Below are 22,661 nucleotides of genomic sequence, written 5' to 3'. Positions count from 1 at the left end.
AATCGGGATCTCCCGAAAGGTCTCCTGGGGGGGCATTTCGGGAATTCCAAAGTTCATACACAAATATGGGAAGCCGAAATTTACGTGGTCTTTTCGGCAATTCTTCCTAATCTTCGGGGGCATTCCCGGAATTGAACCCAGAGTAGAATTAGCCCAAACATACGTCCCCCCATCCCTTCAACCCCACCAGCCATAAAACGAAAGCGCAGTAAAGAGAAGAGAAACCAAAAAAAAAAACAGAGGGAGGAGAGAGAGAGAGAGAGAGAGAGAGAATAGAGAGAGAAAGGTGGTTGATGTGAGAGCTTCTCTCTCGTCCCCTTCGACAACTTCTCCACCACCTTCCGGTTATGCCCCTGCGAGCCCACCAACCTCTGCCGGCCTTCCCTGAATACCCCTGATCTCTTCCTCCCTCGGCGCCGTCGTAGGTTCGTCCTGCGTGGTTTTCCTTTTTTTGATGCTTATATCTTTGTGTTTTGTGTTTGTTTTGGTGTGGAGTGGGGTTTTGGGTGGTGGGTTTTTGATGGGCTCGCCGCCTTCGGATCATAGTTTTCCAGCGGTTTTTGTTGCTGGGTTTTTGTTGGGGTTGTCGGCTTTGGGAGGAGGAGGATGAAGGACGGAGAGTTTGGCGTCGCCAAGCTTCGCGGGGTGGTGGATTGGTTGGTGGTGGGATGGTTGATGAGGAAAAGAGTCAGGAGATGGGTTTGTTAATGGGTTTTCGTGCGTGGTTTGAATTTTTGTCGTGAAAATTTTGCGCCGTGGATTGGGTTTTGTGGGGTTTGGGGTTTGATTGGTCGAGCTGAGGGCCTTGCCTTTTTTTTTTCTTTTTTTTGTGGATTGTGTGAGTGTGGAGTTGTTTGTTTTCAAGTGTGTACTGTGAGCGTGGTTTTAGTTTGGCTGAAGACTGGTTATTCATGTTGATTAGTTGATTAAAGTTGAGGTGGTGAAGGAGTTGAATTTGGATACCGAGATGCCTAGAAAACTAGATGTGGTTGTCACTGTTGCCGAAGATTGTGTTTGAAAGCTGATTCGGTTTAACTTCCTCTGAATTCTATGAAAAATAATTGTATTTTGGGAAATAACCTAGAAGTTGGTAGATTCATGCAAATTGAACTTTGGGCATTTCGTTAATGGTTTTGACAGGGTTGTTCATGTGTTGTTTCTCTGTTTCTAGATGCGCTTCTTATATCAGTTAAGAAGTTATGATAACAAAAATTTGTACAGTAATTTTCATCCTATTAGCAACTTCAGTAGTGCTCCTTTGATTGAATTCCTTTTCTTTTCGTTCTAATTGCTTATTTTATTTATTTGTTTATTTAATTTGATAATCAATAATCAGAGGGTGAGGGTGTGCCTGTGGTGCCTTCACGCTTGGGTGGCTTTGTCTCTATGGTCAACTAATTTGGTCTTGCAGTGTGATGCTTATATGTATATCCCCATGTAATGCAATCCTATGAAGTCTTGATCCATTAATCCAGATGTTTCAGCATTTGATGAAAGGCACATGTCTTGCCAATTGGGACTCTCTTGCATAGATTTTCTAGGCATCCGTAGTTTATTGGTCATGAGGGATGTCATGCCCCCGCCTGCGCGGGGCACATGAGGCACCCAGTGCCCACGTGGGGGCCACATGAGGGGAAAACATGGGGCTCCCTTGATAGATATTGTCCGGTTCCGGGGCTTGCCCACGTGCACACGCACTGCTCAGATCCCTTTCCGATTTTGTTTTCTATCAAAAACGCGTCTGCAGGATTTGCGGACGCCTGCCTCATATGCCCAGGCTCTGGAACGAGTCTAGTCGATGTGAAATTTTTCATTCACCCATCCTCGGACTAGAGCCGTCCTCGGCTCTGATACCAAAATGTCACGCCTCCGCCTGCGTGGGGCATGTGAGGCACCTAGTGCCCACGTGGAGGCCGCATGAGGGGGGAACACAGGGCTCCTCTGCCAGATATTGTCCGGTTCTGGGGCCCGCACGAGTGCATACGCGCCGCTCAGACCTCTCCCCAGTTTTGTTTTCTACCCCAAACGTGTCTGCAGGATTTGGAGACACCCACCTCATATGTCCAGGCTCTGGAACAAGTCTAGCCGATGTGGAATCTTTGAAAGGCCTTCTTCATTTCCTGTTTACCTACAACATGCTTGTTTTGAGTTATTTGCATTTCATATTTGATAACATTTTGTAGTCTCTAGCACAATTTTTTAGCCACTTATGGTTTCAACCAACCTCACAGGTTCATTCCTTCGATGTTTCTCTCTTTGTCTGTATCAGTTAAATTTTGCACATAGTATCTTATGTTGTTTGTGCCTTTGCTTGTTTCCAGTATCTTTTCCTTTTTTTTTTTTCTATTTTTTTAAATTTCAACTCCTCTCATTTATATAACATCCACAAACAATTTAAACTAAAATTTCTGGTCCAGTTATATTATATTCAGATTTCAGACCATGCGAACAATAATCTATCTTGCCTTGGTGTATAAGACTGGGATATAATAAGAGTGTGACTTCTTGTTTAAGCTTAGCAGGGTTCTTGAATGTATTATTTAAGGCCTTTTTTTAAAAAAAAATGTAACATAAAATTCTAAAGTAATCCCACTTGCACTTTTTGAACTGTAATGTTGTATGTTATTGGTCAAATAATCATTTATCAACTGGTTAATCTTACAATGAGATGTTTTGGATGCTTCAGATATGATCTTTTTTTGTGATATGTGGTGAACAGCTTTCTGTTATTTATCAATCACAACTTTTCTGCAACTAATACCAGGATTGCTGGATGTGGCCTCTTTATTGTACTGCATCATTTTATATGGTTGCAGATCTCACTGTTGATGATAGTACCTTACCTGTAGGCATCTTTAGGACTTCATGGTTGATTGATGGAATGACAATTAGCTCATGATCATGATAATCAATGATATGATCCTCCATCTTTTCTTAGAAAATCAACTAATTGAGTTTCGTCTCACTTATTCCTTATTATTAAAATTATTAATCTTAATGTTCCATGAACCAATATTACTTTCCTATGATCTTTGTCTACAAGACCTTGGGCACCACTGGCTTTGGGGGACTACAACTCATGATCTTGGATTGTAAATTTCATGATCATGGATCTTTGTGATTTACTATTTTTTTGAAATTTTAATATGTAAATATACATTCCGTGCATAAGCGTCAGTCTCAATCCATCCTTATTTTAAAATTATAAATCTGTTAAGTGTTGCAAATTTCATACATTCGTTGACTCTATTAGAGGAAATTCTTCTGTCATTTCTAAGGAGGCTCCTTTTGCTTCTATATAGAGTTAATAAAGATGAGTTGCAATTGATGATGGACTGTAGATAATATAATCCTTTCTTTATCTCATAGTCATGAAATTTCAATTTTTCCTCATTTTCATTTGAGCTTTAGAATTGCAATTTATCCAGTTGATATACAAAGTCAACAAGTTTCTAGATTCCTAACATCCATATTTTTTTTAAAATTTATAAAGTTCATATCAACATGTGAATTAACATTTTTGTGGCAGTTTATCATGAATTGGACTCAATTCATCCTTGCAAGTTGAATGACAACTGTAGCCTCACTAATATTGCCACAACTACTAATTGCACTTGGAATCACTTCCGTGTACACATCCCGAATAATCTAATGAATTTTCAGTACATATTTCTACTTTGTGATTCTTTCTCTTTCTCTCACACATGCAAACACACACATACACTTTCTCTGTATGTCCACACATGTGCATATTGTACTGTCTGTCTGTCTATCTCTCACTTATATTGATTGTCAAAGCAAAGATTTGTTTTCCATCGTCCTTGCCCTACAATTGTATACTTAAATTGAATTAACCAGCTTAGAAATTGTTACTACATTTCATAACCCATCCCCTATGATTTGATAGAAGGGCTTGTAAGTATAAGTTCAGAATAATTGGGAAATTTCGTATGTCTCATTTTGTCAATGTTTGTACAATACTTGTTGCTAATTCATTTGATATCCTTGCTATATGCAAGATTGTTGAATAACCTATCTAACCAAATACATATAATTACTGCTCTATTTTTCTAAAATAATAAATACTTGGGAAAAAAACTAGGGACTGCTTACTTTATGTCCTAAGCCTTGTGTTAGCGATCTCTATGAGGATTGGAAAAGCTGAGCCTCGTTTATTTGCTGAAAATTACAATTATCATCATGTGAAATGTAAGCCCGACATTTTTTTGTTCATGTATGATTATTACACCTGAAAATCAAATTATGATATCTCTTCTTGCTATCACCATTGGGTCGATTTTCAACATACCAGTTTGCACTGGCTGTGCCATTGTTTAGGTGCTAATAAATTGTTCCAGCTTTGTCACGAGCGATACATGCGGTGGCACTTTGTGGTTAAATAGATAAATAATAGGTCAATGGTTGACCAGTTGAAGGCCATTTTTTAAAATTCTTTACTTTCTTATAAATTTGTCAAAAAGTGGATTAATATCAACATGCAACTCGATAAGAAGTATGCCTAGTGTGAAGTTTGTTTTTTGAGCTTTTCTAAACACTACGTTTTATAGTTGTTAATATTTCTGCTCATGGTAATTCAGTCGATGTTATGTTGGCTTATGCATGGTAGTGGAATGAATGCTTTGTCTAAATAGGCTGATGTTCTTTTTGAAAACACTCTGAGGAGTTATAAAATTCTTATTTCTTGTCCTGGTGAACCAATCAATCTGTGCTTTTAGGTCACATAGGCAGGAGTCAGCATTGGTTCCAGTCAACATGAAATGCAACCAAGAGGTATCACAGTCTTGTGATTAGTCATTCACCACCGATAGAATCCTTTCCGATTTTATTTTTGATTTGCTTATGGATGTTTGTAGTTTAAAACCGTCCATCTCTGTCCTGATAGTGAGGTATATTCATAGGATATGTTCAGGTCAAATGATTATCCAAATCAAGGCAAAACTACAGAGCATGCTTTACTCATGCACTTCTCAGATCTCAATAACAAGTAGTTGTTTTCTTTTGCGGTAATTCTATTTGAGGAACTGCAGCATGGTTCAAAATCTTGGTAGGATGTCCCATGGAACACTGGGATGGGGGTTACCGTCCTAAGTGTCGGGATAGGGTGAGACAGAGGTGCATCCCCCATTCCACGAAAAACCTGGATTGCCCTATCCCATGGGATTTAAAACTTTGAACTGCACCTCCGTTTTAGTCTTCTATGTTGACCTAGACCAAACCTTCTTGCCATGCTTTTCTTCTAAATGGATTCAATACAAAAGGATCTATAAATATTGAATCAGTGAAGTACTTTGAGCATTGGTTTTCTCCTTTGCCACTGAGTGTGTGAAGGAAGTTGAGGTGCAGGGTGTAACCTATCAAAATGCATATGACATGAAGTCTTTCATATACATCATCATTAAGGGTTCTACGCTATGTGATATTAATGGATAACAACTCCATGAATGTAGAATACATTTTTCTCAAGATAATGCAGATGGAGTTATCCCGCATAATGACAGAAAATGATTGATGAGAAGTGGTTTTCCATACTCTTTATGTTTTTAGCCATTTTTATTTTGTTGTTGAGACTCCTATAAGCTGCAAGAGTTGATGACTCATAGTTGAAGCCACCGAGCACAAATATCTATGGTGCCTAATGTGAAAGAACAGCTATTCTTTAATCACTACAGTCGCACATAGTCTGTTGACTGCTAAAATCTGTGAGTCATTAAGGGATCCACTTCACTTTAATAGATATTCTATGATTGTAGCAGTATACTGAATGTTTAATTTTCAGATTCATTTTATGGTCCAAGTAAGCTTTGATATGTTTCATAACTTGTATAGTTGTTAATGCTGCTGTTATCATTGTTGCTTTTTTTTGTATCATAATTTTTGCCTAATTTTTGAATAATACTCTGATACTGAATCATTTTATATTTTGCATTAGAAAGTTGCAATCAACCATGGTTAGCATAAGGAGACGCAGATATCTGGGGCTCTGCACTGGTATGGTAATTATGTTTTAATATTTTAAACAAAATTTTTATTGATAATGGAAATGACATTCTATTCACTAATTTTCCCTTGTTCAGGTGTGGTGACTTGTACTTTTCATTTGATTAATTCATTCATAGAATATAGTGACATTATATTGTTTATGTTCTAAAATACTGCTCTAAATGAAGAATAAATAAATAATCATAAAAGTTCATTATTGTTCATTTTGGATCGCTTTGAAATATGAAAGTTCCATTTTTTGAGCTAGATAATTACTTAACTATTCATAATAAGTGGCCAGAAAATAATTCAATTGGTAAATGAGAGCGTTCCTTTTACCCCGGTCATGAATTTTATAACCTAATGTCATGTCAATCCATAATTTCTTTCTTGAATACTGGGGGCATTTTAAGGAGGGGGGTGGGTGGGTTTGTCAGGACTATGAAGACATGCCCAGCATGATGAGTCATTTTTACTTTTCATTATGTAAATTTATAATTTCCTTGCTTCAATGAACTTATAATATTTCCACTGGACTTGTCAATATAATAAAAAACAATTAATTTATAATTTTCAGGGAAAGGTTCCGTTCCAGTTGAGCTTCCCAAGCCTGCTGAAAAAGGCAATGCTGTGGAATATCCTAATCAGAATATCAAGCCATTCAGTGTGCATCCTATGCCTCCAGATAATTTAGGCTTTCAAAAGCCGGTAAAGATGGCTTTTATCATCCTAAGCTCATTTTTTTCTGCTAGTCATGTCATATTGCCCTACTCTTTTTTGTTGTTGCGATTTTTTGAATGGCTTTCCTCTAACATGAATCATGTTTACACATCATGCTGATTCAATTGCGGAAAATTTGAATTTGTTGTAATAAATTCATATTTATGTTAGGAGGATTAAAAGATATATATTTATTTTCCTTGGTATCATTACATAATGTTGGCTATAAGAATGTTTATACCTTCCCTAGCAAGCTTGTCAGTTAGACTGTTGTCATCTAATCCATTTGCTGGTATCTTAAATATCTTCTACTACTCACCTTTGCTTAGGCCTATCTTAACTCATCTTGCCAACATGCCTTGATATCCTCATCTTTGCCCAGGCCTCTTATGGTCTGATCCAAGGTCTGGTGAACTGGTATTGGGACCCGCATGTCGGTGTGTTACCGGTTCGGTAGCATACCGACACACGGTGCGCTTGGGCGTGCTGGTTCCGTACCGGCACACCTAATTTTTTTCGGACTTTTTCAAGTTGATTTAATTGGTAATCAATTTTTTTGATTTTTCGATAATTTTAAGTCTAATTTGATATTTTTTTATATTTTTTGTTGTTTCTATGATCCCCGTTTAACCTAAATAATGCATCTTATTGTTTTAAAATAATACAAATTATAAAATAATTAGTAAGATGTTGCATGCTACAAAAGACAATCAAATACGTTGCGGGCTCCACTAGATCGTACACCGTGGTTCCTATTCTGTGTAGCATTCGTAAATCGGACTCACCAGTGAATCGAAGACCATCTTGCGGCTGTCTCCTAAATGGTTATCCCTCCTGTGGGCAATTTCGGCACATAGATATGTTGGGATAACCACCAGCTAAGTGCTGCTTCAATCTGGTTATCCCTCTTCCTTTAAACTCTGTGTTGCATCTACTGCACTTTCAATAGTACCAACCTAAGAGCATTTATCCATGATTCTAACCAATATCACGTTCTGGCTTCTTGTTTCTTGATGGCTCCATTCCTGCAGATTTATCAACTACGCCAGTTTATCAATTATTTAAAAATAGTAAAATTTTATTACAATGAAGATAATTTTTTTACATCAGAAAATATATCTGATTTATCTAATATATAATACTTTTTTATATTATTTATTTATTTATATATTTTTAATAATTTATAAAATTAAAAATATATTTAAATATCATAAATTCAGAAAAATATGTTTTCTACTTCAGAAATTATTTCTGAATTATGTAACACATACTACTAATTTTTTATAATTTTTGGTATTATTTATATATTTTTAATTATTTTTTAAATTTAAAAATAATTTTTAAATATTAATACTTAAAAAAATTAATTTCAGCTTAGATCCATGTAGAACCCAATAATGGATACTACATGTATTTTTCTAGGCTCAGGGGCATACATCAAAGACTACTTATTTCTCAATTCTTTTTCAAATTTAGGCCTAAGCCACTGTGCGCATGATTGCATCAAAATTTGAGTAAATGGACATCAAATTTTGCTAGAGAGCAGCTTGCATGCCCCTAATTGCGCTTCTAATTTTACATTTTTTTAATTTTATTTATTTATTTTTTATTTTTTAATCCAAAAATATATTTTGAATTTTTAAAAATTATATATAATACGAAATTAAAATTTTTTATGTCATCGTGTAGATTATCCACAGATCTACAACATATAATATATTCAAACTTAAATCAAAAATTTTGGTAAAATCTTTCTTTATTTTGCAAATTTCGAGCTATTTTTTCAAGCTTCTCTAAAAAATTGAGGAAATGAGATAGAAAAGAGGAAATATACTTTATTTAGCCTTAGATCTTTTTTCAATCGTGCTGAATCAGTGTGATTTTTGTCGTGAGGGAAAGGAGGAAAGCCGAAGAGCTTAGAAAGGATATTGGGAAGGCCTTCTCGAGCCTTTTCATCATCTTTTAATCAGCAATCAAAGAAAAGAGGAAGGGGCCTAGTTCAGAACTAGGTCAACTCGGTGCAAATCGGACAGTTTGCACTGAGTTTGAATGGAATTGGCTGGTTTCGACGGTTCCGGCCGGTTCCAGCCGGTTTGGAGCCGGTTCGGGCCGGTTGGAGCCGGTTCGGGCCGGTTGGATCCGGTTCGGACCTTTTTTGGTCGGTTCAGAACCGGTTCGGAGTTGAAACCGACTTCAATAAGTAAACCTACCTGGTTTTGCACCGGGTCGGCTTGGTACAGGTCGAACCAGATGGTTTGATCCGGCTCGGCCTTCCTTGGTCCGATCTATCCTCACTTTTGACAATTTAGTTCATGAATTATGCTGTTCTTAGCACTACCTTATTTTTTTTTTGACAAAAAATAAAAATTTTAGCAACGTTCAACATTAGTATGGTACTTTGTTGTCTAGAGGCACATTGTGGTATGCATTAACTAATTGACTTATTAATACTTTGAATCAACGTTCATCATTTCAGTATCAGACCCCGTATTGGTATCACAATGTTGATACACGGTATGGTACAAGATTGTGAGGCATACCAAGTTTCGGTACAGTACGAGACTGCATACTAAATTGATATCGGTATGGTATGGTATGGTATGTCTGGTGCTGTATGATACCGACCAGTACGGCAATCGTTGCTTTGGATACAATCTCATCGGCCTCTTTTTTATGGAATAGAACCAAGGTAGCTTAAAAACTTGTTTAGGAAGATTTTTTGACTTTTGGTTGCGATTATATTTTGCAGTAACTGCTGTTTTTGATGATTTCAAACACTCAATACAAAGTTATTTGGTAAGATAAGCATTTAGTTAGGATATTAGTGCTCTTTGTGAAGTATATCATAATATGTTCTTTCCATCTTATGGCATGGAGTGATAAAGCAATATGAATTATCGATTGATATACCACTGCATGGAAACTGCATCAAGCAGTTGTTTATAGATGCATAGCTGATGAGCATGTACTTTAATATCTGTTTATCCAAATGGATAAAGTAACTTCTGCCTCACAAATGATTATCTATTAACTAACAAGAAAGGCAGCTGGGACACAAGGTAGTTACAACTTGCTGAAACCCCTTTGTTGAAACCACAACAGTGGCTAAATTATCTGCACAAGGAACAAAGGCTATATTCTTAGGTGTTGGTGAATCTTTGTCACAGTGGAGATCATTGTTGGGGTTTCTCTAGTTGTGTTTGGTAATGACGTTAATCTTTTAGAAATGTCCTTCATATATTTGTCAAGGAGGATGTACACCTCAGGGAATATTCCATTATTTTTGTATTGACGCACCATCTATTACAGGTTTAATAATATGGTGAGGAAGGGTTATTTTTGAGATAAAGAATGCTATTTGAGCCATACATCCTGTTATTAATGACCCTACCATGAGACTACCATCGCTGCAATTAAAATTCCATTTCCGGTCCATGAACAATGGGTATGCGCTTGTGCTGGATGATGGAAATTGGGAAACAATGACGAAGAAAATGAACTATTCAAGACAGCATTCTTTTTTTATTTCTTCATATCGCAACCCCCCCCCCCCCCCCCCCCCCCCCCCCCCCCCCCCCCCCCCCCCGCACTGCCGCTGGTTTTTTCAAAAATTTTTCACTTGAACTGGCAACAGCAGCAGCTCTGAAACTGATACTGCTTAATTTTCATTTAGTAATAATTGATTCTTATATGTTCCTTTTTTATCCTTTTTGTTTTATATTTGGGAGCATGCATTTTTGAAGTTTAATCTCATACTTTACAAGCAGTATCTTGCAGTGATTACACTGTTGGTGGTGCTTTCCGTTTAAAGATCTGCATAATTTATCCCTCAATGATATGATTTTTAGCTTTTGTTACACCGTATCTGTCATGTCATATGTAAAGCTGAAGTAATGTATATGGAGAAAGTTAGCAACCTTCTTGTGATTACGTGAAGGTGCTAAACGTTGATGCAAATGTTGAAAGACATTTTTTTTAAAAATAACAGGATAATCTACAAGCTTAATTGTCAGTGTCAGACGTTTGACACCCAGATTTTTGACACTTACATTGTCATGAATATTTCTTGGTAATATCAAGCTTTACTGGTTATGTACCCAAAGAAATCAAGCTTTATTGGTTTAATATCATTGAGACGTGTAGTTAGCATATATTTGTTGCATTGTTACTGTTTTCAACACTTTAGAATTTATTGATGTTAAGGAATGTTCTCCATCAGCAAATTTGCTAGAAGCTTCTAAAGCATCATATTCAACTTTTGATATGACATAATTGTTCATAATGTGTCACACAGGAATTTACACCCATTTTCTAATAGAACCAAGATTATCCTACTATTACTGTCATATCCATGCCAAGAGGACATGACTAATGCGCTTAAATTGTTAGACAAGTCCATAACAGCTGTGGAATTTATTTATTTTATTTCAAAATTATCAGCATATTATTATGTTAAGCAAGTTGCAGAAGGTCTTTGTTATTTGGTTAAATGCTTATTGAATAACAGTGCAATAATGCACTAATCTAGTTGATGGGATTTACAGTGCAATAATGCTTGTAGGAGTTCTGTTATCTCTGATGCCAGAACAACATTTGTTTTTGTTTGTATGTGTTTATTTGTCTGCATATGCACCCCTGATATACATAAATATATGATATAATGCATTTACTTTTTAATAAATATTTATATTTCACTGAGCTACCATTTATTGCAGATCATGAAACAGTTCTGCTTCATGATCAGAGAAGGGACATTGCTATGCTTAGAAAATATGAATTTCCAGGAAGCTGATAAAATGTCCTTGTCTTTTAGAAAAAACTTTCTTGGTCCATCACAGTTCATCTCTCCTTATTGCACTATTTGCATATCATATCAGTACACATTGACAAAATTGACATGTATGTACTTATATCTCTGGGGTGTGCATATAGTGGTTACCGGTGCTATATTTCTTCTGCAATCATGCCAACTTTTTAAGCTGTCGTCCATAATACTATTAGTAATTTTGGTGCAATGTCAGTTGTTTCTGTGACAGTTTTTTTGTTTATTCTTCTGTAGGATTGATGATTATCTTATACTGAAACATGATCCACCATTTGATGCTGTTTACAGGTTAATATTTCTGAGGCATTCCCTGGATCCTCAAATGCATCTGGTTCAAGCTCATCAAAAGAGGAGGCAAATCATTATTATCCAGGTTAGTTCTTTCAATTCAATGCTATTATTTAAATGACTAAAAAACTGAATTAAGTAGTTGTTGGAAACAAGGTATGCTGAACTGGCCTGTATCGGCCGGTTAGCATGTACTGTACCGGTATCGGGGCCAACTGGTGCGGTTCAGCCGTGGAAAATGGTTTCTGCTGCATACTGGTGCGAACTGGTTTGGTTCGCATCGGTACGTGCGGAGCAGCGCGCCGGCGTGCGTTGGGAAGAAGAAGAGGAAAGAAGAGGAAAGAAGATGACGAAAGAAGAGGAAGAAGAAGAGAAAGAAGAGAAGAAGACTTACCGGTACTGGGCCTCGTCGGAGTGATCTTTGTCGGGGTGCTCGCCCTTCCTTACTCACAGGAGATGGGGGAAAAGAGAGGAGAAGAGAGGAGGAGAGAGAAGAAGAAAGGAGAAGAATCGGGAAGAAGGAAGAAGAGAAGAAAAAGAAAAAGAAAAGAAGAAAACAAAGAAAAGATGCAGCTGCATGTGTCCCGCGCGGGGAAACGTGTCCTACACGCGCAGGGCAGCGCGCCCGCGCGCGCTGGGAACCATGCGGGCACGCTCCTGCGCGGTGGACCGAGTCGGTACTGGTTTAGTACGGCCCGAACCGGTACTGACTTGGTCCGGTCGCCACCAATATGCTAACCGGTACCAGTTCGACGTACCTTGGTTGGAAATAGTTAATTTATTCATTTTTGCTATCTTAGGTATGTTCAAAAGGTTTACCGTACCGGTTGGTACCATACCATACTATATCGGTACCGAAGTAGTATGGAGTCTCCTACCGTACCGATACTCAGTACATCTCGCTATCTCGTACCGTACCACATACCGACACTATAATAAAATGATACTGATATAGGGTCCAATACCAAGACGACGAACCTTGGTCTAGCCTATTCTTCGAACTTTAAATTCTACGTTCTAAAACAGTCCGGACAACATATAATGAATAATCTGCAATTCTGTTCCATTCAACAATGATTCATTGGCAAGAAATCATTTGTGTATGAGAAAGAATGAACATATTCATAATGGATGTTTCATGCAAGTTTTCAAATTACGTGAGACATGGCCACCGTCGGCCTTGATAGCAATGTTTGTTAAAATTTCATTGATTTACCAAAATCGTTCCAGATTGGGAAAAGGAGCAATATTAGTTGCATTTGAACTTAGTGAGCGCATGCTTCATATTGCTAGGGCTAGAGTAGCCATATACATACATAGATACATGCGGATGGATGGACGAACAGGCACGCACACGCACACTCATGCATGCACGCACTCAGTTTACTCTTTAAAATGTCTGCTTTCCACTGGGATAAAGTTGTTATAAGACGTTTGGCAAAATAGAGTAGATGGGTAAATTTATTCCATCTTGACCCACCAAAACAAACAAATATATTTACCGCCTTTTGGAATTCAATAAGCTGACTGTAGCTGTTGAAACAAAAAGAAGTGAAAAAATGGATGTTTCTTAAGGAACAATATCATCACCAGGAGTTTGTTGTTCGTGTACTCATTGTGGATGCTACATGACAATCAAACATTTGTTTTTTGACTTCTACAGTTTCTATGTGTCCTTGATATTTGGCATTCTTGTCTTTCTGCAATATTTACATGTGCTGGACCAATGAAGAGAAGGAAAAAGAAGGGAAAACTTGCATTGATTCAGTTTGTCCGTATTAATTGATTTGGGCACACTTTTGCTTTGAAGAAACAAATTAATCTTGTAATTTCCCCTTTTCTAGTTCATGTAGTAATGAGTTTGTCGACCTATGTGCCTTCAGTGTATTGACTTTTGTGCACCAAAGAAAAAGAAAATTTCTTTAAAAAAAAGAAAGAAGAAAGTAATCTTAAAAGAAAGCTAATATGTTATATTGGCACCATTTCTATTAATATTAGATGTTTTCCCATTTTCTTAAGATTTTGCTATTGCTCTTTCAATTTGCAGGTAAACAAATCAAACGCAGGAAGCGGCACAGGAGAAAGCACTATGAAGACCAAGAACCATGCATGATGAGAGGTGTTTATTTCAAGAATATGAAGTGGCAGGCAGCAATAAAAGTTGACAAGAAGCAAATCCACTTGGGCACTGTTGGATCACAAGAAGAAGCAGCCCGACTGTATGACAGGTATTCACACACAACTAATTGAAGTGATTGCCATGTGTAATTTTCATTTCCATTGGTGTCCTACTAAAATTTGATTTGCATCCATGAGAAGCACTACTTGTGTTTTTCTTGATTACCTTCCATTTCAAATTGCTTTAGCAAATCTGCTTCTCAGAGTGAAACTTGCACGTATATAAAAATTTCTATGATGGATATTTTTTATTGTTTCTTTAGTCTTGAAAGGACAATTGCATGGTATGACATACCGTACTGTACCAGATGGTACCGGATATACCATACTATACTTGTTTGGTACTGGTACGTGTATGGGTGGTGTACCGACCTTCGGTACCATAGCGACACTATGCTAGTGTGGCACCAGTATGGGGTTCGGTACCTTTATGGCAAACCTTACAATTGTTTTGTTGTTGTTCTTTTAAGCTCGTTTGGTTCGCGGGAAAAGAAGGGGAAAAGTGTGGTCAACGGAAAAGTAAAGAGATGCCTCTTGTTTGGTTGGAGTTTTCAAAGAAGAGAGACAGAAAAGTTGTATTCCCGTGGGAATATGATTTTCATATTTCATGAAAAAGTCTTTCTCATGAGAAACATGGAAAAGTTACTTTTCCGTGAGCCGGAAATCGAAATATTTTTATTTTTTATCAAAAAGGCCCTTCAGCTATCCTTATTTGATCCAAAGCATTAAAGACCTAATTTTTATTAAGGGTATAATAGGAATTACACAACTTTTCAAGGAAAGTGGATGGTCAACCAAACATAAGTACTCTGAAAATCTGTCACTTTTCCATGGTCAACCAAACATGCCAAAAATACTTTTACAGGCATTCTCTTCTCAGGAATCATATTCTTATGAGAAAAAAAGCTTCCCGCAAACCAAACAAGCCATTTGAGAGCAGGCCTTAAACTTCATTACCAAACAAATGCAGACACCATTAACGTCACTGATCTTTACAAATATCCATTGATGCTGGGCTAACCCTGACTGGGTAATGTTTAAGATAGGAAACATAATATTTTAGGCATGAAATTTCAGAACTTAATAGCAGTGACATATTGTTATGAATGCATGAATTTGTATCAAAGGTGGACTTAGGATCAATGATGTAGATTTTGACTGAGGTTTATGTAAACTACTTTAAGGATATTGTTGACCCACAAAATGATAAATAGCAGCAGAAAAAGCTGCAAAATTTGGCTTGGTGGACTATTAAGCTGGAGTAGTCTTCTCTGTGGAAACCTTGGATCCGACACCCGAGGAAACTATCAATTTCGAGTTAATCTTAGCAAGGGTAAAAATTTATTTAAGAAGACTTGAAATGGCGACAAACTCTTTTAGTACATTAATAGGTGGGTCTCATTAGCTTCTCAAATGAAATAAAACTCTGTACTACGCAAATTCAAAAGTCATTTCCTACTCATGAACTTGTAACCCTTCCCCAAGCCTGATCATCTTACTAGTCAGATTTTCACTATCCAAGTCAAATAACTACATCAGTAAGTCACTTTAAGTAATGAACAAGCAGATGGTTCATTTAAGTTGGTCAGATGACCTCACATAATCAGTCAGTAAACTGATAAAAGACCTAAATAATATGCCAACATTTGTCTTTAGCTGTTGATTTCTCTTCATATATGTTTTTTTTTCATGAATAGAAAAACTTCCTAGAGAAGCCCTTATATAACATAATATATGTTATAGTCAGATTCTTCCAACTCTTCAAACTCTACTTTGACGATCTTAGATGTCTTCTTTTATGGTTAATCCCATCAACCCTGACAAGACATATAAGTCTACTTATTTCATACTTTGCGCCGATGAATTCTAAGTCACAATTCTGCCTAACTTATATGGCTGCCATAAAAAAAATATTTTGCTAATTGTATGCTGGACCTCCTAATAACTGGATGTGCTCCCCTATGGATTTGTTCCTGTTATTTTTTTCATTCTTTGGATTTTTAATGTGTCTGACCTCATTGCATGTTTAAGTGGAAGGAGCATGTGTCAAAGATGCTGCTTATGTGGGACAATCCATCACAGGCGGCAGCTTTGATATACACATTTACTCTAGGTCATAGCTTCTCAAACATAGCATTTGTACATATCCCATTGATATGCAATGTTCACACATAATACAACTATTTAAAGCAGATAAAAAATGTATATCTTAAAAACTTTCTCAAACTTATGACAATATCAATTGAGTCTGCTCTCAAGCAACTAAAAGCTTGTCATGATGTAGATCTGGATTGCATCAAGGGAATGTTTTCCAACCAACATGTTAAAGATTTTTCTTTTCCTTAGGGTACTTGTACAAAACTTTGCCCCCTCGTGTACTGGAACTTATTCATTGTAATACGTCATGTGCAGCTTCCTGTAAGATATTTAAAAGTTTCAGTGCAGCTGTAGAAATGAATAGCATATATAAACCCAATTTATTGACAATAGTAAAAATGACCGCTTTGTACTCCTGCATACAAGATAAATTATCATGTCACTAAAACAAACAACCTCTGGTATTGTTATTCGGTCTACAGGTTTTACACTAAGGAGAAATTTGTTGAGCAGTAGATCAACTGTTGCTTCTTGTTCAGATTTTGTCAATCTTTCTCATGAATAAAACTCCAAATGCCAATTGTATAGGTGATAGCTCAGGAACTCATAGGTTTTGCTTGTAAATCAAGGTGAAGCCTATAGTGAAACAAGTGACCAAGAAAGTTTTATTTCTATATGAGACAGAAGGGTCAAGAAGGTGAGGGAGAAGAAGAATAATTAACACTCATTAGATTTACCCTTTTTTTTTAATGTAATAAGAATGCAATTGAAAGTGAAAAAGGGGAATAAAGAACTAAAAATGAGATTGGAATGAGCTCGACATAACCAGAAAATATAGGCCATTCTATGTTTGATTCTTTGTTTAGCACCAGATAAATGAGGCGGAGAATTGAATCATGTTTTAAAGTTTTTGCTTTAACTGAAAAGTTTGGTCAAATTGTATTGCTTTCACTAGAAATCCATTCAGAACCAATCCAAATTTTTAATAAATTTAGCTTGCTTTTGGTTTTTTGAGCACAAATTGACTAGCCCTGGTCTGAACAATTTGCATAAGGCATATTAGCCTTCTTTTGGGATGATTCTTCTTCTTCTTCTTCTTCTTCTTCTTGTTATTTTGTTTCACTGGGAGGTCTTTCTTGTTGGTGAACAATTGGGTCTCTGTGAAGCGCATTTGCATGACCGACATTGACTTTTGCGAGTTTCAAGCAGATGTGGAAACATTTTGATATTTGTTGGAAAGAATATTTTCAACTATTCTCTGTATAGTCATTTAAGCTTTTGGAAAATTTCTTTCCAGTGATGAAATGCCTCAAACTTGAATTTTCCTTTTTGTAATTAGGCAATGTTTCTAAAAAAATAAGATCTTGTTACTTTTGATGAACTTTGTGGTATAACTGTCATCCAGAATAAAGATATTTAAATTTTCAATATTGTAATCTTTTAAAATCAGAATCTGGATATTGGGGAACTTTTAGGTTTCAGCTTGTACATTTGTTTGGTGTACAAGTTTGAACCTACCAATAATGAAGCAAATTTTATGTTAATAATTTTTACACTTGGTAATTTAATTATTCACATTTTCATAGGAGAATTGATATGTGACTGTTGTGCCTCAATGGTTTAATTTTTTTTGTTATCCTTATTGATTTCTATTTAGGATCACTCTTATTCTCTAATTCTTGATAATACTGATGATGCTCAAACCATTTTTGGGTTACTAAGACTTTTAGTCACACCAAGATTTTAGCTAGAATTTATTTGAATATTTTCTTGTATTCTTTATAATTTTATTGTTTAGCAGATTTTTCTTTTTCCCTTTTTATCTACTTATAGTTATCTATTTTAGTATAATCTTAAATATTTATTTATAGGTTTTCAAAAAAAATTGTTGAAATTACATATTAAAACAGCATCTTCTAGTTTAAAATATTATGTATTGTACTTCTCAACATTGTATTGATTTTTTTTATTTTTCTTAATTTTTATTTTTATTTATGGTATTTTTTTACCATTTTGTTAATTAGTTAGAATGTGTATATTGGAGCCACAGATATTGAAATTATTAGATATTTTGGTCAACACTTCTCCTGAAAGTCTGAAACTAAGTTTCCAACCTTAAAGTAGGTGCCAAAACCCCCTTTAGCATATGACAAATGAACTGAAGTGATGCACACTGATTCAATTCAACTATTATAACTACGAAATATTTATCACTAATGTAAGAATAAAAGAGATTTGGTGATAACCAAATTGCACAGTAGCCGAAGTCTTCTGACATTTTCATCCGTGATTAGTCTACATTGTTGGTTGCAGATTTATAGAATCTGATTATGGTTTCTAATGTTATTAGTTTGGTCAAATTGCTATGTGCCAGTGCTGTGGCAGCCTTGCTCGCATGATTCATGCCATTTCATGCTAGTGCTTGGTGCACGCTTGCATGTATAGCTCATACTACATGGTGATAAGAGTATTATATGGACTAGGGGACACTGCAGCACGAGTTCATGGAGACGGACCACGGGCCGATTATGGTGCTTGTGATTAGATTTGAATGAATTTGAATCCTTAGCCTGACGAGGACGTCGGGACTTAAATGGGGGGAGTATGTGAGGACTTGTGCAGGCGTGTGATTAGTCCCACATTGGTTATTCGATTGGTAGATCTTGGGTACTTATATAGGATCAAGGAACTCAAATAATACTTTCGGGATAGCCATTTTGGGTGAGGTTTTAGGTTGTTACAAATGGTATCAAAGAAGACCTGGCCCATAAACTATGTGGAATAGGAAACACTGTAGCACAAATTTATTGGAATTGTCCACGGGCCAATTGTGGTGCTTGTGATTAGATTTGAATGGATTTGAACCCTTAGCCTGACGAGGACGTCAAAGATTAAACGGAGGAAGTATGTGAGGACCCATGCGGGTGTGCGTTTAGTCTTACATCGGTTATTCGCTGGATAGATCTTGGGTACTTATACAGAATCAAGGAATTCAAATAATACCTTCTAGCTAACCTTTTTAGGTGAGGTCCTGAGTTGTTACAATATAGAAGGTAGAGCCTTCTGCAATGGAGAAACTATAGTATTCAATCTTTCCTACATAATATCCTTGAATGCAGCAAGAAAGAGACAACAGTTAGTATTCCTAAAGAACCATATACATAAACAGCATTATCAATCCATGGATCAAATTTTGATGAGACCAATATCTAGCATAGAGTCTTCGGAATTGTAATGTATCTTCAAATCTCTTCTCGACCTACTCCAAAGCCTTTGTTGGTCGCTTCACTCAGTCTTCACCTCTACATTTTTGGACTCTTAATCATAGATCTCAAACCCTTCCTTATCGGGTTGCAAAATGCTTTATTGATCATTTCATGGGGTTTCCTTTATTTTAAATCCCCTACTGGTGCTACTACTAACCTTCATTTTAATTACTAAAAGAAAAATATTATTCTTTCTATTTTCGACACCCACCTAAATTTCATCATGTTTATTACATTCTCTTGAGCTTTTATTCATATCTCACTAGGGTCTGAATTTGTTGCATCACTTTAAAAATGTTTTCTTTTGTACTTTTATTCAAGAGTGTTCATCTCCCTACATCCTTGTACTTGAAGAACCAAATTAGCATGATAAATAGGAATCTTGTCTCACTAAATTCACTTGAAATGTTAAAATTACAAAAGCAAAAATAATGCAGTAAACATGTCATTTGCTATAAAAATTTTCACTTTATATGGATCATGATATTGATTATTTAGAAATCATTACATTGTAAAATATTAACATAAGATACAAATATACCCTGAATACATTGTAAATTAATAAGAGTAACATTTTGTCATTTTGTTAGTCAATATACAAAATCAACTTGGAAGCAACTTGAAAAGTAACTGATGCAGAAATGCACTGGACAGATCCTTACATTTACATACAATGTTCTTTCTTTCTTTCTTTTTTTTAGGAGGGGGGGGGGGGGAGGGGGGGGACAGCTTACTGTAAATTTTTTAGGTGGTGGTGGTGTCTGCAGTCAAATGCCTTTCTAACTGCTGCTGATCAGAATTAGTATTTATGTGGATGCAAGGCTAATGTGCACAAATAATATGCTTGCACACAGGTATTATGAGAGTAAGTAGGAATTTCAATACATTGGCCAAGTGTGATGCTTTAAACTTTCTATGTAGGGCGTAGGTTCTGGTCTATAGTACCACAAAATGGATGTGGTTTGGAACAGTGGCTAGATACAGCTTCCGACACTGCTGTAACTTTGGATAGAGCTTTGTGTCGATAGAAAGCACCGTCATGAGACTAGTTCGAATCTACTTATGTAACTATTAGTTCTTCTTGACAGCAATAAGGATTTTTTTCCCCCTCTCTTCATTTTCTTCCTCCTCTAGCACGGATTCAGGTGTTCAAACACAGGCATCTGAATTGTGAATATCAGATATAAAGCATCATATGTTGGAAAAAAATATAAGAATGCTCTTCATGATCCAGTTCTACAGGTCAAGTTTGTTGGTTGTCCTGTCCTGGCAATTAAGTGTAAATTGTTCACAGTTTAGGCAAGCCCAGTATGAGGCTGCGCAATTCTTAGAGTAGCATAAATGTAACAGTCTCATGCATGGTATTTTGGTTGTTCCTCCCTCTCTGTTTCTGGACTTTATATATTTTAGCTATATGCATACATTTACATGTTAATTTACATTTGCTGTGTACAACTCTTCTGGAATAATTTGTCTAAGGTGATCTCTTGGTTGCTTCATGTTCTCACTTTGAAAACTGGATCTTTGTTTACAGGGCAGCTTTTATGTGTGGGAGAGAACCCAACTTTGAACTCTTGGAGGAGGAGAAAAGAGAACTAAGCCAGTACAATTGGGATGAGTTCTTGGAGATGACACGCAATGCCATCAACAACAAGAGTAAAAAAACTTAGAGCTCACTTATACTGATCTGATCATGCAATGCTTGGCTGAGGTTATTAGCGGTAATAACTGTTAAACTGCTTTTATTTATCAGAACATCAGAAAAGGCTTGGTGCAGGAAGACAAAAGAAGCCTGAGAGCCAGTTGCAGAGTAGTGATGGGGAGCGTGAGAGAAGCATCCATGGTTCATCAGTGTCTGACAATGGAGATGCTGATACATCCGTCTAGCAATCATCAGAGTGCAAGCAGGCCAAAGGCCGATATACAACTGACCCATATTTTTGCTATAGGGGTTAGTCTATATCTACATCATATATAGGTAGTTTATAGCTTATATTTCTCCATTAAATTGCTGGGTATAAAGGTCCCTATTAGGGCAAGCTGGTGATGATGAAACACATTAAATGCTGGTAAGAGAATTCTGTTGCCATTTTCAACTAGTCAATATAAGGCTGCATTTAGAGCCCTTTACTCCTAAAGGTTGGGTTTTATCCTTTTGCTTTGCTTGGTTTGTTTCTATGTACATAGAATCTGGCTGCAGCCCTGGGGTGACTTCAACCCAGAAATAAAATTAATTGATTTCCATGAAAGTTTATTTTGATGAATGGTATACACTATGAAATCAATGTTTCTATGATTGAATAATACGATTTATACCGTTCTGATCAAACAATTTTCCAAATTCTAAGTTCTTAACTAGTTGGAATTAAATGGGGAAGGTAGTAATGGCAAGTCATTACTTTGGTTCTATGTTGGCAGTCAGCATGATAATGCTGGAAAAAATACATGTATCGTAGTGATTGAGATTCTTATTTCTAACCCCTCCAAACTTTATCTTCAGCAAGATTCGATGTCTTGGTATCGGATTCCGTATTGGTACCATTTTATTATAATGTCGGTATGTAGTATGGTACGAAATAGTGAAGCATATTGAATATCGGTATGTTAGAAGAATGTATATTGATTCGGTGCCGGTATGGTACATTCTGTATGGTATGGTATGATGGGTATGTCAAATCTATGAGTGTGAAGACGTAATCCAGGAGCTGATAAAGGTGCATTAAATAAGCACCATCCAGTCTTATGCCATTGTTGATCAAGTAATCGGTCTATGCAAGAGGTATAGCACATAAAACTCTCTTTGCAAGTAATTTCCAAGCCAGATAAGTGCACAAATACTTATCGCATTGTGTTTAGGGAAAGGAAACTGGCACGGGTTGCAATCATGGACTCCTTGAGTTGGAAGACTATGAAGCCAAACCTCCATGAGGCTTGAAGCTGTGTTTCCTCTGCCCTGAAAGTCTCCTTCTCACCAGTTGTTCCTCAATTCGGTCCTTAAGATCTGAAGTGGTTTGTCCCACAATAAATTGACATGCATATTTGGTCAAAGAATTCTAGATTGACAGTATGATCATGATTACTCCCCAGCACATAATTAAAAGTCAAAAAGTTCCAAGAAAATCATGATAAATTTTGTAACCAAGTTCTATAAAAATTACCAACAAATTTCTTTAGTACATATATTCTGATGGATTTTTTTTTTGTGAGTCCATCAATGCATGACATCTCTTACAAATGTAGCACTCCAATGCTTGGTCTTCAAATCTTCTTGTATGTCGTTGAAACAT

General features: G+C 36.4%; 1 protein-coding gene across 2 annotated transcripts; it reads left to right on the top strand.

The window, feature by feature from the left end:
• The first annotated feature begins 208 nt into the window (after positions 1-208).
• On the top strand, positions 209-21,634 carry LOC103722008 (ethylene-responsive transcription factor-like protein At4g13040). Of its 2 annotated transcripts, none has more exons than XM_008812421.4 (7): positions 209-425; positions 5,951-6,009; positions 6,578-6,708; positions 11,834-11,918; positions 13,881-14,061; positions 20,909-21,030; positions 21,128-21,634. In XM_008812421.4, exons 2-7 carry the CDS (start codon positions 5,967-5,969, stop codon positions 21,259-21,261), a joined length of 696 nt encoding a protein of 231 aa, XP_008810643.1. In that variant the 5' UTR covers positions 209-425; positions 5,951-5,966; the 3' UTR covers positions 21,262-21,634. The 2 variants fall into 2 exon arrangements, with proteins under 2 accessions (XP_008810643.1, XP_026666181.1); XM_026810380.2 differs by lacking the exon at positions 209-425 and adding an exon at positions 4,570-4,791.
• The last annotated feature ends 1,027 nt before the right edge of the window (positions 21,635-22,661 follow it).

This window comes from Phoenix dactylifera, chromosome 10, assembly GCF_009389715.1.
Source record: "Phoenix dactylifera cultivar Barhee BC4 chromosome 10, palm_55x_up_171113_PBpolish2nd_filt_p, whole genome shotgun sequence".
NCBI classification, from domain to species: Eukaryota; Viridiplantae; Streptophyta; class Magnoliopsida; order Arecales; family Arecaceae; genus Phoenix; species Phoenix dactylifera.
The sequence above is the reverse complement of the archived record's forward strand: the minus strand, read 5'-3'. Positions and strand labels throughout refer to the sequence as shown.

Coding starts and splice junctions, on each gene's coding strand:
- LOC103722008 (XM_008812421.4), top strand. CDS start 5,967: ATGGTTAGCATAAGGAGACGCAGATATCTGGGGCTCTGCACTG. Junction 6,709..11,833: donor ATTTAGGCTTTCAAAAGCCG/GTAAAGATGGCT, acceptor TGCTGTTTACAG/GTTAATATTTCTGAGGCATT. Junction 21,031..21,127: donor CAATGCCATCAACAACAAGA/GTAAAAAAACTT, acceptor TTTATTTATCAG/AACATCAGAAAAGGCTTGGT.